The sequence below is a fragment of the Pseudophryne corroboree genome, chromosome 5 (genome assembly GCF_028390025.1).
Source record: "Pseudophryne corroboree isolate aPseCor3 chromosome 5, aPseCor3.hap2, whole genome shotgun sequence".
In the NCBI taxonomy this organism is placed as follows: domain Eukaryota; kingdom Metazoa; phylum Chordata; class Amphibia; order Anura; family Myobatrachidae; genus Pseudophryne; species Pseudophryne corroboree.
This window is the reverse complement of record NC_086448.1, coordinates 348448949-348465071: the sequence shown is the minus strand read 5'-3', so window position 1 is coordinate 348465071 and position 16123 is coordinate 348448949. Positions and strand designations below refer to the sequence as shown.

The window sequence follows — 16123 nt, the reverse complement described above, 5'->3', positions numbered from 1 at the left end:
GGAATGAGGGCCAAGGTCTGAATTAGGCCCAATATCCAGAATAAAAATAAATAATATAGCTATATATTTAAAAGTGGAAGGAAAAATGACAAGTGTCTCAAAGAGACGTTCATATTTATATCTCATAATTTTCTGTATGATTCAAAAGACTCCTGCAGCTTTACTATTTAAAAAAAGCAACAACAAATACCTTCTGAATCTTCATCCAGCTCCGCCAATGTCTCTTGGAACTGTGCTGCAATAAAATGATCTTCTTCTCCATTTCTGACTAAGCTCACTTCATCGTCTGCTATGACAGAACTGAAAAAAATAATAATACCTTTTTATAGCTATAGTGTGTTTATTTTACGTTGAAACATAAGGCCCGATTCAGACCTGATCGCAAAAGCAAAAATCTTTCTCTATTGGGCAAAACCATGTGCACTGCAGGGAGGGCAGATATAACATTTGCAGAGAGAGTTAGATTTGGGTGGATTATTTTGTTTCTGTGCAGGGTAAATACTGGCTGCTTTATTTTTACACTGCAATTTAGATTTCAGTTTAAACACACCCCACCCAAATCTACAGTAACTCTCTCTGCACATGTTATATCTGCCCCACCTGTTAGATATTAGCTTCTTCTGCAGCAGCAAAGTGTGAATGACAAGCTTTAGCTCTGCACTACTTAACTCATACTTGCCAACTCTCTCCCTGACTGCCTGAAGCATACCTCCCAACTTTCACAGAAGTGAAGTAGTGACATTTTGCGAAGGGAAGCCGCGCGGCTCCGGAAAATGGACATCGCCTGTGGGAAAGGGGGCATGGCTTTGCTGGGATGCTGCAATTGCGGGCCACACCTCCCATTTCAGTCACAGTGGGGGCATGGCCAGCGCTCTGTGAGCTGCTGGCCATGCCCCCAGTCCCTCTGCCTCCCAGGAATAGACGCTGTTCGCATGCGCACAGCGTCTATTCACCGCTGCTCTGCTCTGAACTGAGCAGAGCAGTGAGTGCAGGAGCCTCCCAACTGCCCCACCGCAGGACACTGCGCCCTGCGGGAGACACAGCGGGACAGACTCAAAAAACGGGACTGTCCCGCGAAAATCGGGACAGTTGGGAAGTATGCTGAAAGGCTAGCAATCTCCCTGCGGCTGTTCTAGCCAAGAGGGAGGTGCAAACCAGTGATGATGTCACCATTATCTGCTCCACCACGGAGGAAACACAGGGGAGAGGAATAAGAAGTATGGGCCTCATTCAAATGCATTTGCAGCTGCGAATTAGTACATAGCATATGGGTGAACATATGAAAATGATGCATATTTGGTATACAAAGATGCAACTATCATACGAACATCAGTCTTTCTGAGTCCCCCTTTGCAATGGTCACACAGCATGGCCGCTGGAAGTAAGATGCCAAAGCCATGTTTGCTGCACACAGGATAGCAGTCGCAAACTGTGCCATGTACCCAAAACAAACGTGACATACATGTTTGAGTTGCCCTTGCCCCATTCGTTACCTCCCACAAATGCACCCTGTCAATCAGTTTGCTAATAAATCTTCAATGCGTCTGCTTCACAAGACCATTGACACAAACGGGCAGTGCGACATAGACACGTGGATAATGGGAACAAGAAAATGGGCATGGCTCTCCAGCTTACTGGCAGCTACATGTTGGCCCAAGTATGTGTGAGTTGTGGTCATGGATGTGTGCTGATTTACTGGAGGACATGTGTGATGCATTACATGGATGTGTGCTGATCTACTGGAGGACATGCGTGATGCATTACATGGATGTGTGCTGATTTACTGGAGGACATGTGTGATGCATTACATGGATGTGTGCTGATTTACTGGAGGACATGTGTGATGCATTACATGGATGTGTGCTGATTTACTGGAGGACATGTGTGATGCATTACATGGATATGTGCTGACTTACTGGAGGACGTGTGTGATGCATTACATGGATGTGTGCTGATTTACTGGAGGACATGTTTGATGCATTACATGGATGTGTGCTGATTTACTGGAGGACATGCGTGATGCATTACATGGATGTGTGCCAATTTACTGGAGGGCATGTGTGGTGCATTACATGGATGTGTGCTGATTTACTGGAGGACATGTGTGATGCATTACATGGATGTGTGCTGATTTACCGGAGGATACCTGTGATGCATTACATGGATGTGTGCTGATTTACTGGAGGACGTGTGTGATGCATTACATGGATGTGTGCTGATTTACTGGAGGACATGTGTGATGCATTACATGGATGTGTGCTGATTTACTGGGGGACATGTGTGATGCATTACATGGATGTGTGCTGATTTACTGGAGGACATGTGTGATGAATTACATGGGTGTGTGCTGATTTACTGGAGGACATGTGTGATGCATTACATGGGTGTGTGCTGATTTACTGGAGGGCATGTGTGATGCATTACATGGGTGTGTGCTGCATTACAGACAATCTGTTGTGCACCTGCAGAACCACAGGGTTGCTCTAATGTCCAATGGTGCAGTCAATGGGGGTAATTCCAAGTTGATCGCAGCAGGAAACTTTTTAGCAGTTGGGCAAAACCATGTGCACTGCAGGGGAGGCAGATATAACACGTGCAGAGAGAGTTAGATTTGGGTGTGGTGTGTTCAATCTGCAATCTAAATTGCAGTGTAAAAATAAAGCAGCCAGTAATTACCCTACACAGAAACAAAATAACCCACCCAATTCTAACTCCCTCTGCACATGTTATATCTGCCTCCCCTGCAGTGCACATGGTTTTGCCCAACTGTTAAAAAATTTCCTGCTGCGATCAACTTGGAATTACCCCCAATGTCCGTTCAATGGTGTGACAATGGTGACAATAATCCACAGTGGATTAGAGCCACAGCCGGGGCCCCCCAGTAGATAGCTCATCAACTGTGGCATAAGAATCATTTTGCAGCTATTACTACATTGGTATCCACCTGAATCAGGCCCAAAATCATTTGCAATGCACCTCCGGACTCCAGAGAACTTTAGGGTGTCTCCTGATTCGGATGTCAAGTAGAACTTACATTTAGGATCAACTGTACAGCATTGTATATTAAGACTAAAGGTACAGGTTGAGTATCCCTTATCCAAAATGCTTGGGACCAGAGGTATTTTGGATATGGGATTTTTCCGTATTTTGGAATAATTGCATACCATAATGAGATATAATGGTGATGGGACCTAAATCTAAGCACAGAATGCATTTGTTACATATACACCTTATACACACAGCCTGAAGGTCATTTTAGCCAATATTTTTAATAACTTTGTGCATTAAACAAAGTGTCTCTACATTCACACAATTCATTTATGTTACATATACACCTTATACACACAGCCTGAAGGTCATTTAATACAATATTTTTAATAACTTTGTGTATTAAACAAGGTTTGTGTACATTGAACCATCAAAAAACAAAGGTTTCACTATCTCACTCTCACTCCAAAAAGTCCGTATTTCGGAATATTCCGTATTTCGGATATTTGGATATGGGATACTCAACCTGTATTTGAATAATATCTAAGAACTTTGTTGTCTTCATAGGACTTATACCTAAAATGTAGAAGTGCCTGTCACATTTGTAATTTTCTATATTTACCCTCACCGCCCAATAGAATATTGTTAAAATAATAATAATAATAATAATAATAATAATAATGTTTTATCAATAAATAAAACGTTGGAAAAACAGTGACTGTAGGAGGTGGAACTTGGTTAATATCCCTTTGTGTATAACACCACTAAATACTAGTAAAATAAAAATAACAGATTTCCTGATAAAAGCATCACATATTGTACTTGTGCTCAGGATATTTAGTACAGTTTTGCCCTGGTGGATGTTGATCATTTAAAGGACTGTAAAAATCTATCAATTTAAATAACATTTTCATTTGAAATCCTAAAATAGAAATAAGATAAACCATAATAAGAGACTTCACATCAGACTGTACATAAACATGTTATCATGTGTCAGACATATAAGGGAGGATAAGGAAGCATTTCTCTAAGATAATAAATTCCTGACATGCTGGGCATTTCTTCTAGTAACGAGTTTAACACTGGAGTTAATTGTCTTGTTGCCAACGTCTACAGTTTCACTGCAGGATACAGACTGGAGATCTTTGGTAAAGTGGTTCGTCAAGGAAGTGGTGGCCATGGTGTGAAAGTATTATGGGCTAGAAGTACATAGCACAACTGTTTCACTTATATCAACATTTTCTACTAGAGATTAGCCAAATCTTCAAGAAGGTTTGCATAATATCTAATTATATATATTCGGCAGAGACATTTTCACGCTTTGTTGCGGAATTAGGATTTACTCGTTCCCAGTCCTACCCTAACCGCAATGTGCAACAGAATAATATGACCAACATCTCCCTAGCTCTATTTCCCTAAAACTGCATCACAAGAATCATGCATCTCTGCAATCCAGGGTTCATGCTAAATTTCATCACTACTGTAGTCTGATGTAATATTTTTAATTAACATAATAACTAAGTTAGGAAGTATTTTTGTATTCATTCTTACATAATATATCAAAAGTGCTCTCTTCTCCTTCCCCTCTAGTCATTTTCACATTTCTCTTGTCCATACTAAAAAAAATATATCTGTAAAAATAAGAATTTACTTACCGATAATTCTATTTCTCATAGTCCGTAGTGGATGCTGGGACTCCGTAAGGACCATGGGGAATAGCGGCTCCGCAGGAGACTGGGCACAAAAGTAAAAGCTTGAACTAGCTGGTGTGCACTGGCTCCTCCCCCTATGACCCTCCTCCAAGCCTCAGTTAGGATACTGTGCCCGGACGAGCGTACATAATAAGGAAGGATATTGAATCCCGGGTAAGACTCATACCAGCCACACCAATCACACCGTACAACCTGTGATCTGAACCCAGTTAACAGTATGATAAACGAAGGAGCCTCTGAAAAGATGGCTCACAACAATAATAACCCGAATTTTGTAACAATAACTATATACAAGTATTGCAGACAATCCGCACTTGGGATGGGCGCCCATCATCCACTACGGACTATGAGAAATAGAATTATCGGTAAGTAAATTCTTATTTTCTCTAACGTCCTAAGTGGATGCTGGGACTCCGTAAGGACCATGGGGATTATACCAAAGCTCCCAAACGGGCGGGAGAGTGCGGATGACTCTGCAGCACCGAATGAGAGAACTCCAGGTCCTCCTCAGCCAGGGTATCAAATTTGTAGAATTTAGCAAACGTGTTTGCCCCTGACCAAGTAGCTGCTCGGCAAAGTTGTAAAGCCGAGACCCCTCGGGCAGCCGCCCAAGATGAGCCCACCTTCCTTGTGGAATGGGCTTTTACAGATTTTGGCTGTGGCAGGCCTGCCACAGAATGCGCAAGCTGAATTGTACTACAAATCCAACGAGCAATAGTCTGCTTAGAAGCAGGAGCACCCAGCTTGTTGGGTGCATACAGGATAAACAGCGAGTCAGATTTCCTGACTCCAGCCGTCCTGGAAATATATATTTTGAGGGCCCTGACTACGTCCAGTAACTTGGAGTCCTCCAAGTCCCTAGTAGCCGCAGGCACCACAATAGGCTGGTTCACGTGAAACGCTGAAACCACCTTTGGGAGAAATTGAGGACGAGTCCTCAATTCCGCCCTATCCGTGTGAAAAATCAGGTAAGGGCTTTTATAAGATAAAGCCGCCAATTCTGAGACACGCCTGGCTGAAGCCAGGGCTAACAGCATTACCACCTTCCATGTGAGATATTTTAATTCCACAGTGGTGAGTGGTTCAAACCAATGTGATTTTAGGAACCCCAAAACCACATTGAGATCCCAAGGTGCCACCGGGGGCACAAAAGGAGGCTGTATATGCAGTACCCCTTTGACAAACGTCTGGACTTCAGGCACTGAAGCCAGTTCTTTTTGGAAGAAAATCGACAGGGCCGAAATTTGAACCTTAATGGACCCTAATTTTAGGCCCATAGACAGTCCTGTTTGCAGGAAATGTAGGAAGCGACCCAGTTGAAATTCCTCTGTAGGGGCCTCTTTGGCCTCACACCACGCAACATATTTTCGCCAAATGCGGTGATAATGTTTTGCGGTTACATCCTTCCTGGCCTTTATCAGGGTAGGGATGACTTCTTCTGGAATGCCTTTTTCCTTCAGGATCCGGCGTTCAACCGCCATGCCGTCAAACGCAGCCGCGGTAAGTCTTGGAACAGACAAGGTCCCTGCTGGAGCAGGTCCCTTCTTAGAGGTAGAGGCCACGGGTCCTCCGTGAGCATCTCTTGAAGTTCCGGGTACCAAGTCCTTCTTGGCCAATCCGGAACCAAGAGTATAGATCTTACTCCTCTCCTTTTTATGATTCTCAGTACTTTTGGTATGAGAGGCAGAGGAGGGAACACATACACTGACTGGTACACCCATGGTGTTACCAGAGCGTCCACCGCTATTGCCTGAGGGTCCCTTGACCTGGCGCAATATCTGTCTAGTTTTTTGTTGAGACGGGACGCCATCATGTCCACCTTTGGTTTTTCCCAACGGTTTACCATCTCTTGGAAGACTTCTGGATGAAGTCCCCACTCCCCCGGGTGAAGGTCGTGTCTGCTGAGGAAGTCCGCTTCCCAGTTGTCCACTCCCGGAATGAACACTGCTGACAGTGCTATCACATGATTCTCCGCCCAGCGAAGAATCCTTGCAGCTTCTGCAATCGCCCTCCTGCTTCTCGTGCCGCCCTGTCTGTTTACGTGGGCGACTGACGTTGTCCGATTGGATCAATACCGCCTGACCCTGAAGCAGGGGTTTTGCTTGACTTAGGGCATTGTAAATGGCCCTTAGTTCCAGAATGTTTATATGAAGAGATGTTTCCATGCTTGACCACAAGCCCTGGAAATTTTGTCCCTGTGTGACTGCTCCCCAGCCTCTCAGGCTGGCATCTGTGGTCACCAGGATCCAATCCTGAATGCCGAATCTGCGGCCCTCTAGTAGATGAGCACTCTGCAGCCACCACAGAAGAGACACCCTTGTCCTTGGCGACAGGGTTATCCGCTGATGCATCTGAAGATGCGATCCGGACCATTTGTCCAGAAGATCCCACTGAAACGTTCTTGCATGGAATCTTCCAAATGGAATCGCTTCGTAAGAAGCCACCATTTTTCCCAGGACCCTCGTGCACTGATGCACTGACACCTGGCCTGGTTTTAGGAGATTCCTGACTAGCTCGGATAACTCCCTGGCCTTCTCCTCTGGGAGAAACACCTTTTTCTGGACTGTGTCCAGAATCATTCCTAGGAACCGGAGACGTGTCGTTGGAATCAGCTGCGATTTTGGAATATTTAGGATCCACCCGTGCTGACGTAACACTAACTGAGATAGTGCTACTCCGACTTCTAACTGTTCCCTGGACCTTGCCCTTATCAGGAGATCGTCCAAGTAAGGGATAATTAAAACGCCTTTTCTTCGAAGAAGAATCATCATTTCGGCCATTACCTTGGTAAAGACCCGAGGTGCCGTGGACAACCCAAACGGCAGCGTCTGAAACTGATAATGACAGTTTTGTACTACAAACCTGAGGTACCCTTGGTGAGAAGGGTAGATTGGGACGTGGAGATAAGCATCTTTGATGTCCAGAGACACCATATAGTCCCCTTCTTCCAGGTTTGCTATCACTGCTCTGAGTGACTCCATCTTGAATTTGAACCTCTTTATGTAAGTGTTCAAGGATTTTAGATTTAAAATTGGTCTCACCGAGCCGTCCGGCTTCGGTACCACAAACAGCGTGGAATAATACCCCTTTCCCTGTTGTAGGAGAGGTACCTTGATTATCACCTGCTGGGAATACAGCTTGTGAATGGCTTCCAAAACTGCCTCCCTGTCGGAGGGAGACTTTGGTAGAGCAGACTTCAGGAACCGGCGAGGGGGAGACGTCTCGAATTCCAGTTTGTACCCCTGTGATACTACCTGCAGAATCCAGGGGTCCACTTGCGAGTGAGCCCACTGCGCGTTGAAATTTTTGAGACGGGCGCCCACCGTGTCCGAGTCCGCTTGTAAAGCCCCAGCGTCATGCTGACGACTTGGCAGAAGCAGAGGAGGGCTTCTGCTCCTGGGAAGAGGCTGCCTGGTGCAGTCTTTTTCCTCTTCCTCTGCCCCGGGGCAGAAATGAGTGGCCTTTTGCCCGCCTGTACTTATGGGAACGAAAGGACTGAGTTTGAAAAGACGGTGTCTTTTTCTGCTGAGAGGTGACCTGGGGTAAAAAGGTGGACTTTCCGGCCGTTGCCGTGGCCACCAGGTCCGATAGACCGGCCCCAAATAACTCCTCTCCTTTAAACGGCAATACTTCCATATGTCGTTTGGAATCCGCATCCCCTGACCACTGTCGCGTCCATAACGCTCTTCTGGCAGAAATGGACATAGCACTCACTCTTGATGCCAGGGTGCAAATATCCCTCTGTGCATCACGCATATATAGTAATGCATCCTTCAAATGCTCTATAGTTAGTAATATACTGTCCCTATCCAGGGTATCAATATTTTCAGTCAGGGAATCCGACCACGCCACTCCAGCACTGCACATCCAGGCTGATGCGATTGCTGGTCGCAGTATAACACCAGTATGTGTGTATATACCCTTCAGGATATTTTCCAGCCTTCTATCCGCTGGTTCTTTGAGGGCGGCCGTATCAGGAGACGGTAACGCTACTTGTTTAGATAAACGTGTGAGCGCTTTATCTACTTTAGGGGGTGTTTCCCAACGCGCCCTAACCTCTGGCGGGAAAGGGTATAGTGCCAATAATTTATTAGAAATTAGCACTTTTTTATCGGGGGAAACCCACGCTTTATCACACACCTCATTTAATTCATCTGACTCAGGAAAAGCTACTGGTAGTTTTTTCACTCCCCACATAATACCCTTCTTTGTGGTACTTGTAGTGTCAAAAATGTTCAATGCCTCCTTCATTGCCGTGATCATGTAACGTGTGGCCTTACGTTTGTCTCCTCACCGTCGACACTGGACTCAGTATCCGTGTCTGGGTCTGTGTCGACCCACTGAGGTAACGGGCGTTTTATCGCCCCTGACGGTGTCTGAGACGCCTGGACAGGCACTAATTGATTTGTCGGCTGTCTCATGTCGTCAACAGTTTTTTGTAAAGTGCTGACATTGTCACGTAGTTCTTTAAATACAACCATCCAGTCAGGTGTCGACTCCCTAGGGGGTGACATCACTAATACAGGCAATTGCTCTGCTTCCACATCATTTTCCTCCTCATACAAGTCGACACAATCGTACCGACACCCAGCACACACACAGGGAATGCTCTGATAGAGGACAGGACCCCACTAGCCCTTTGGGGAGACAGAGGGAGAGTTTGCCAGCACACACCAGAGCGCTATATATATATATAGGGATAACCTTATATAAGTGTTACTCCCTTTTATAGCTGCTGTTTATAATTTTTCTGCCAATAGTGCCCCCCCTCTCTCGTTTTTACCCTGATTCTGTAGGGACTGCAGGGGAGAGTCAGGGAGCCGTCCTTCCAGCGGAACTGTGAGGGAAAATGGCGCTTGTGTGCTGAGGAGATAGGTTCCGCCCCTTCACGACGGCCTTATCTCCCGCTTTTTTCTGGAAAACTGGCAGGGGTTAAATACATCCATATAGCCCAGGAGCTATATGTGATGTATTTCTTTTGCCATCCTAAGGTATTTCTGTTTTTATTGCGTCTCAGGGCGCTCCCCCCCAGCGCCCTGCACCCTCAGTGACCGGAGTGTGAAGTGTGCTGAGAGCAATGGCGCACAGCTGCAGTGCTGTGCGCTACCTTAGTTGAAGACAGGAACGTCTTCTGCCGCCGATTTCACCGGACCTCTTCGTTCTTCTGGCTCTGTAAGGGGGCCGGCGGCGCGGCTCCGGGACCCATCCAGGCTGAACCTGTGATCGTCCCTCTGGAGCTAATGTCCAGTAGCCTAAGAAACCCAATCCACTCTGCACGCAGGTGAGTTCGTTTCTTCTCCCCTTAGTCCCACGATGCAGTGAGCCTGTTGCCAGCAGGACTCACTGAAAATAAAAAAACCTAAAATAAACTTTTACTCTAAGCAGCTCAGGAGAGCCACCTAGCATGCACCCTTCTCGTTCGGGCACAAAAATCTAACTGAGGCTTGGAGGAGGGTCATGGGGGGAGGAGCCAGTGCACACCAGCTAGTTCAAGCTTTTACTTTTGTGCCCAGTCTCCTGCGGAGCCGCTATTCCCCATGGTCCTTACGGAGTCCCAGCATCCACTTAGGACGTTAGAGAAATATGTTTTAAAATGTATTTGTGTTGTTGTTAGAGATTAAAGGGCAAATTCAATTAGCAGCACAATTGTGGTAATTTAACACAATTGCCATGAAAATACCGCATGCGTGCTCCCACGATTTGTGCATTCAATTACAAAATCGAGAAAATTGGATAACCGTGAAAACTGGTGCCCAAACTGAAAAGTAAAAAAAATTGTACATTTGCCTGTACGCCCCAAAAAAGCTGAAAAAACATTGGATAACAGTACAGTATAGTAAGTTTATTATTGGTTAAAATAAAAGTACTGTATTTCTGGCACTTAAATTGGGTCAAATGGCTGTTGTAGGCATTTTTTTTTTTAAATATAAAAAAATTATAGAAAGCAATTTTTTCCAGCAAAATAAATGCTCTCATTTAATTTGGGGTACATAAAAATGGGTATAAGTATTTATTTGGGTAATTTTAGAGGATTTAAAAAAAAAAGTGGAAACAGACCGATTACTCCCACCTAAAAGCACTTGTCCCACTCATAAAGCACCTGAATATACCTGTCCCATACCTTGTACCCCAATAGCCATCATTTTGTACTTTTTACCCCGAAAAATTACATGTCATTATTGGGCAATTAGAAAAAATGAAAAACCTCTAAGTGCCTAATTAGTCATTCAGGGGTTCTGTACCAAATCCCGACATTTGTAACTTAAAATAGGGAGTTTCCCCAAGTTTATCACCTGCTCAAAGTTGGTGAATTGAAATTTTCTGTGAAATTACAGCGAAAACATTTTCGAGGACAATTGTATAGGCACATTTTGCCATTTGTAGTAAAAACCCTAAATCTAAGGAATATTCTTATGAAGTTAGTCAATTTACTTACATGAGGAGACAGAAGGATTTGAGCAAGCCTACATACACAGAAGATCTGTGGTTACTTAGTTCTGCAAGAAGTTTGGAATGGGTTCAGTATGAATTACCGCTGACCGGGATGCAGGCCATCAGTATACCGACAGCAGCATCCCGGTCATTAGTATGCCAGCTATATTCTCCCTCTATGGGTGTTGTGGAGTTTCTAGTTTCTATCTATCTATCTATCTATCTATCTATCTATCTATCTATCTATCTATCTATCTATCTATCTATCTAATTTTTACTTCCGCTGAGTCTTTAACCGACTTGTGGGGTTCTGCGCCCCAGACTTAGACCTAGTGTTAGGAACCACCAGTAATCAGAGGAGCCTTGTCAGGGCCTGTTTTTTGCAAATATACTGTATGTAACTAATACATCTGGATTTCTAATACATATAGCTTTTCAAGTCATGTTACAGATACATTTTGGTGTGCTGAGGGACACCGGAGGTTAATCCCCATTTTGTTTCTTGTTTAGAATAACCCCTGCTTTTCATGCCCCTGAAGTGTAATGTAAAATTTATATGAACAACTTTCATTTTGTTTTAGAACATTTTGAACCTGCTTGTGCATAGGTGAATGTCCCTCTTGGATCCCTGGGATGCAGTTAATTCTGATGCCGGAATCCCGACTGCTTATAATACCGACAGCCAGAATACTGGCTCACAGGGGCTATTCCCACTCGTGGGTCTCCACGAAACCCATAGAGTGGAAATAGAACTTGTGGTGAGCGCTAGGGTTTATTTTGGCGTCCGCCTCCTCTGTACCGAATTGGGGGCCCGCCAACATGTGGTAGCATGTTACATTTGAAAAAAAAACAATATTTAAAAATCCTAAATTGGTTCTAGACCTTGTTGAGCTCAGGATGAAAGTTTCCTTTGGGTGCCCTCCATGTTTAAAATAGGGTCAGTGTATGTCGAAGGCTTAGAACAATATAGGGGAATAGCAGTACGGACGGTGTAATGGTTAGCATTACTGCCTAAAAACACTGAGGTCGATTCCCACCATGGTCCTACCTGTGTGGAGTTTGTATATTCTCCCCGTGCTTGCATGGGTTTCCTCCGGGTACTCCGGTTTCTCCCACTTCCCAAAAATATACTGGAAGATTAATTGGCTCCCAACAAAAATAAACCCTGTTGTGTGTGTGTATGTGTGGTAAAGAATATGGGTTGTACGCTACGCACTGATATGAATGGCAAAATATTCTCTGTAAAGCTCTGCGAAATATGTGTGCACTATGGGCCTAATTCAGAGTTGATCGCAGCAGCTAATTTGTTAGCAGTTGGACAAAACCATGTGCACTGCAGGGGGGACATATATAACATGTGCAGAGAGAGTTAGATTTGGGTGGGGTGTGTTCAAAATGAGATCTAAATTGCAGTGTAAAAATAAAGCAGCCAGTATTTACCCTGCACAGAAACAAAATAACCCACCCAAATCTAACTCTCTCTGCACATGGTTATATCTGCCACACATGCAGTGCACATGGTTCTGCCCAAATGCTAACAAATTTGCTGCTATGATCAACTCTGAATTACCCCCAATATAAATAACTGGTAATAGTAAATAAATAATGGCATCATTAGAAAGGTGTGTGGCCACAGAATAGAACTAGTTCACATTACACCGCACAGTAGTGTCCGTTATTCACATTACACCACACAGTAGTGCCCCTTATACACTTTATGCCAAACAGTAGAGCCACTTATACACGTTACACTATGGTTGAGCCCCTTATACACATAACACCATGGTAGAACTGCAATGGAAGTAGCTGTATTTAACTATTTACTTATTTAATTCAAATAAATTAAAAACATTATATATGCCCCTACTGACCTTACCTCACAACCCCCCAATTCCTTAATGAAAATAAAGTCCCAAATGTAACCGCCCCACAGACCAGATAACCCTCCAATCTCTGAATGAAAATAATGCCCCAAATGTGAACTCCCCCACCGACCTGAAACCCTTCCAAACTCTCAATGAAAATAATGCACCAAAATTGACCCCCCACCCCTTCCAATTTGTTAATCCCTCTATGCCTCAATTAAAATAATGTCCAAGAATTGCATGAGGGGCAGAGAGTGCTGTGCTGCAACAGCCTGAGGGACAAAGAGAGCTGCACCACAGCAGCATCAGTGGCAGAGAGAGGTGCTGCAGCAGCCAGAGGGGCAGAGAGAGGTGCTCCAGCAGCCTGAGAGACAAACTGTGGTGCTGTAGCATTTGATGCAGAGAGAGGTGCTGTAGCATTAATGTAGAGAGAAGTGCTACAACAGCCAGGTCAGAGAGAGGTGCTGCAGCAGCTGGGACAGAAAGAGGTACTGCTGCAGCAGCTGCTGCTGCACAGAGAGTTGCTGCAGCAGCTGCTTGCGCAGAGAGAGGTGCTGCAGCATCATTGTAGGGAGAAGTCATAGGCGTGCGCACGGGGGGTGCCTGGTGCGCACAGGCACCCCCTTATGTCCGGCACCCCCGCACTGCACGCCTGCAATCTGAACATTGATGTCTGCTTTAGTACCCGATGGTTGGCACCGCGTGCGGCTCTGCACTCGCACATCTGAGCAGAGCCGCTTGCGGTAGCGCCGGTGAGGGTACAATGCGGCGCCGGCACAGCTGATGGGGCAGTCAGTGTATGATGCCCCTAACAAATATGGCGGCCGCTCCGGGAGGAGGGCTGCTGCGCATGCCCGGCTGCAGCAGCTCCTCCTCCCATGTTCCTTTGCGGAGTTGGTCAGACTCCGGGGCACTGCGCCACCACTGAGCCGGGACCATGCTAGCCGCCACCACAAAGTGCAGGGGCAGAGCAGCATATGAAGCAGTGTATTTTTAATAAAAGTAAGGCATTTCACCTGTATTCAAATGTGTCTGGGCACGTATATATATATATATATATATATGTATATGTATATATATATATATATATATGTATATATATGTATATATATATATATATATATATACATATACATATATATATATATATATATATATATATACATATATATATATATACATATATATAAGCAGCGAACAGCGGCACTCCTAACGGACTTGTATATGAGACAAGGCACTTAGGTCTGATAGCGAAGTTTTGGATTTGACTCCGTCCTCAGGCTACAGGTAAAGATGCACCTGTAGCCTGAGGACGAAGTAAAATCCGAAACTTCGCTATCAGACCTACTGGAGGTGTCTTGTCTCATTTACAAGTCCGTTAGGTGTGCCGCTGTTCGCTGTTTCTGTATCCAATTGTTAGCTGTGCACCACAACAGTTATCTGGGAATACTGATTTGGAGTGCCTACTGATTTGGAGGATATATATATATATATATATATATATAATGTGTGTGTGTGTAACTATATATATATATATATATATATATTGGCTGATTGGCTGCCGGGTCCGCGGCAGATATGAAATAGTAGCGCCGGGTCATAGGAGCCAGTGCAGTGCCGCACCACCAAAGGCCGCCGACCACAGCCTCCTCCGTCCTCCTCCGTTGCACTGCCACCGCCCTCTGCCTCGTCCTCCACTGCACCACCGCTGCCCTCAGCCTCCTCTGCCGTCCTCAATCCTTCTCTGCACCATCTCCGAGGCCTCATACTGTGTGGTATAATGTGAATTTCAGCTCATACCGTGTGCTATAATGTGAATTTCGTCTCATTCTGTGTAGTATAATGTGAATTTTGGCTCATTCCGTGTGCTATAATGTGAATTTCGGCTCATTCAGTGTGCTACAATGTGAATTTCGGCTCATACTGTGTGCTATAATGTGAATTTCGGCTCATATTGTGTGGTATAGTGTGAATTTCGTCTCATTCCGTGTGCTATAATGTGAATTTCGTCGTATTCCGAGTGCTATAATGTGAATTTTGGCTCATATTGTGTGGTATAATGTGAATTTTGGCTCATTCCGAGTGCTATAATGTGAATTTCGGCTCATTCAGTGTACTACAATGTGAATTTTGGCTCATATTGCGTGGTATAATATGAATTTTGGCTCATTCCATGTGGTATAATGTGAATTTCGGCTCATACCGTGTGCTATAATGTGAATTTCGGCTCATACCGTGTGCTATAATGTGAATTTCGGCTCATACCGTGTGCTATAATGTGAATTTTGGCTAATATTGTGTGGTATAATGTGAATTTCGGCTCATACCGTGTGCTATAATGTGAATTTCGGCTCATACCGTGTGCTATAATGTGAATTTCGGCTCATACTGTGTGGTATAATGTGAACTTCAGCTCATACCGTGTGCTATAAAGTGAAAGGGGCACCAGTACTAGATAGTATAAGAGGTCCTACTATTGTGATGCATAATGTGTATAATGGGTATGTAATGTGGCAAACTATACTGAAGGACACGTCCCCTTTTGAGTGGTCATTCCTTCACTTTTCCATTCCCCACTTTACAATTTCCACTTCGACCACTGTATGTATGTATGTATGTATGTATGTATATATATATATATATATATATATATATATACATACATACATACATACTCACACACTCTAGCCCAGTAGGCGATGCTAGTCACGCCACTCCAGTCGTGCACCCCCTAATAAAATGTGCTGCGCACGCCTATGGGAGAAGTGCTGCAGCAGCTGGGGCATAGAGAGGATCTACAGCAGCCATCGCAGAGAGAGGTTCTGCATAAGCAGGGTCAGAAAGAGGTGCTGCAGTAGCTAGGGAAGAGAGAGCTGCTGCAGCATCTGAAGTAGAGACATGTGCTGCAGCTTCCAGTAAAGAGAGAGGTGCTGCAGCAGCGGGGGCAAAGCGTGGTGCTGCAGGACAGAAGTAACCCTGCTGCACAGCTACAAGCAGATAGTCTCCGAGTCAGTGTGCGCCCCCTCTGCTTCTCCGTGGCAGACAGCTGCATGCCCTCTAACTTTTTTGGTGCCCAGAGCTCGCACTCCACCGAAGCCACTCTCACTACACCCCTGCAAAGAAAGA

General features: G+C 44.8%; 1 protein-coding gene across 5 annotated transcripts in view; it reads right to left on the bottom strand.

Moving 5' to 3' along the window:
• Window positions 1-16123, bottom strand: part of COBL (cordon-bleu WH2 repeat protein) — a 952910-nt gene that overhangs the window by 55639 nt on the left and 881148 nt on the right. For all 5 annotated transcript variants that reach the window (XM_063922617.1, XM_063922616.1, XM_063922613.1 and 2 more), the window contains one exon: window positions 191-300. In XM_063922617.1, the coding sequence (XP_063778687.1) occupies window positions 191-300 (110 nt within the window). The remainder of the gene's footprint in view (window positions 1-190; window positions 301-16123) is intronic.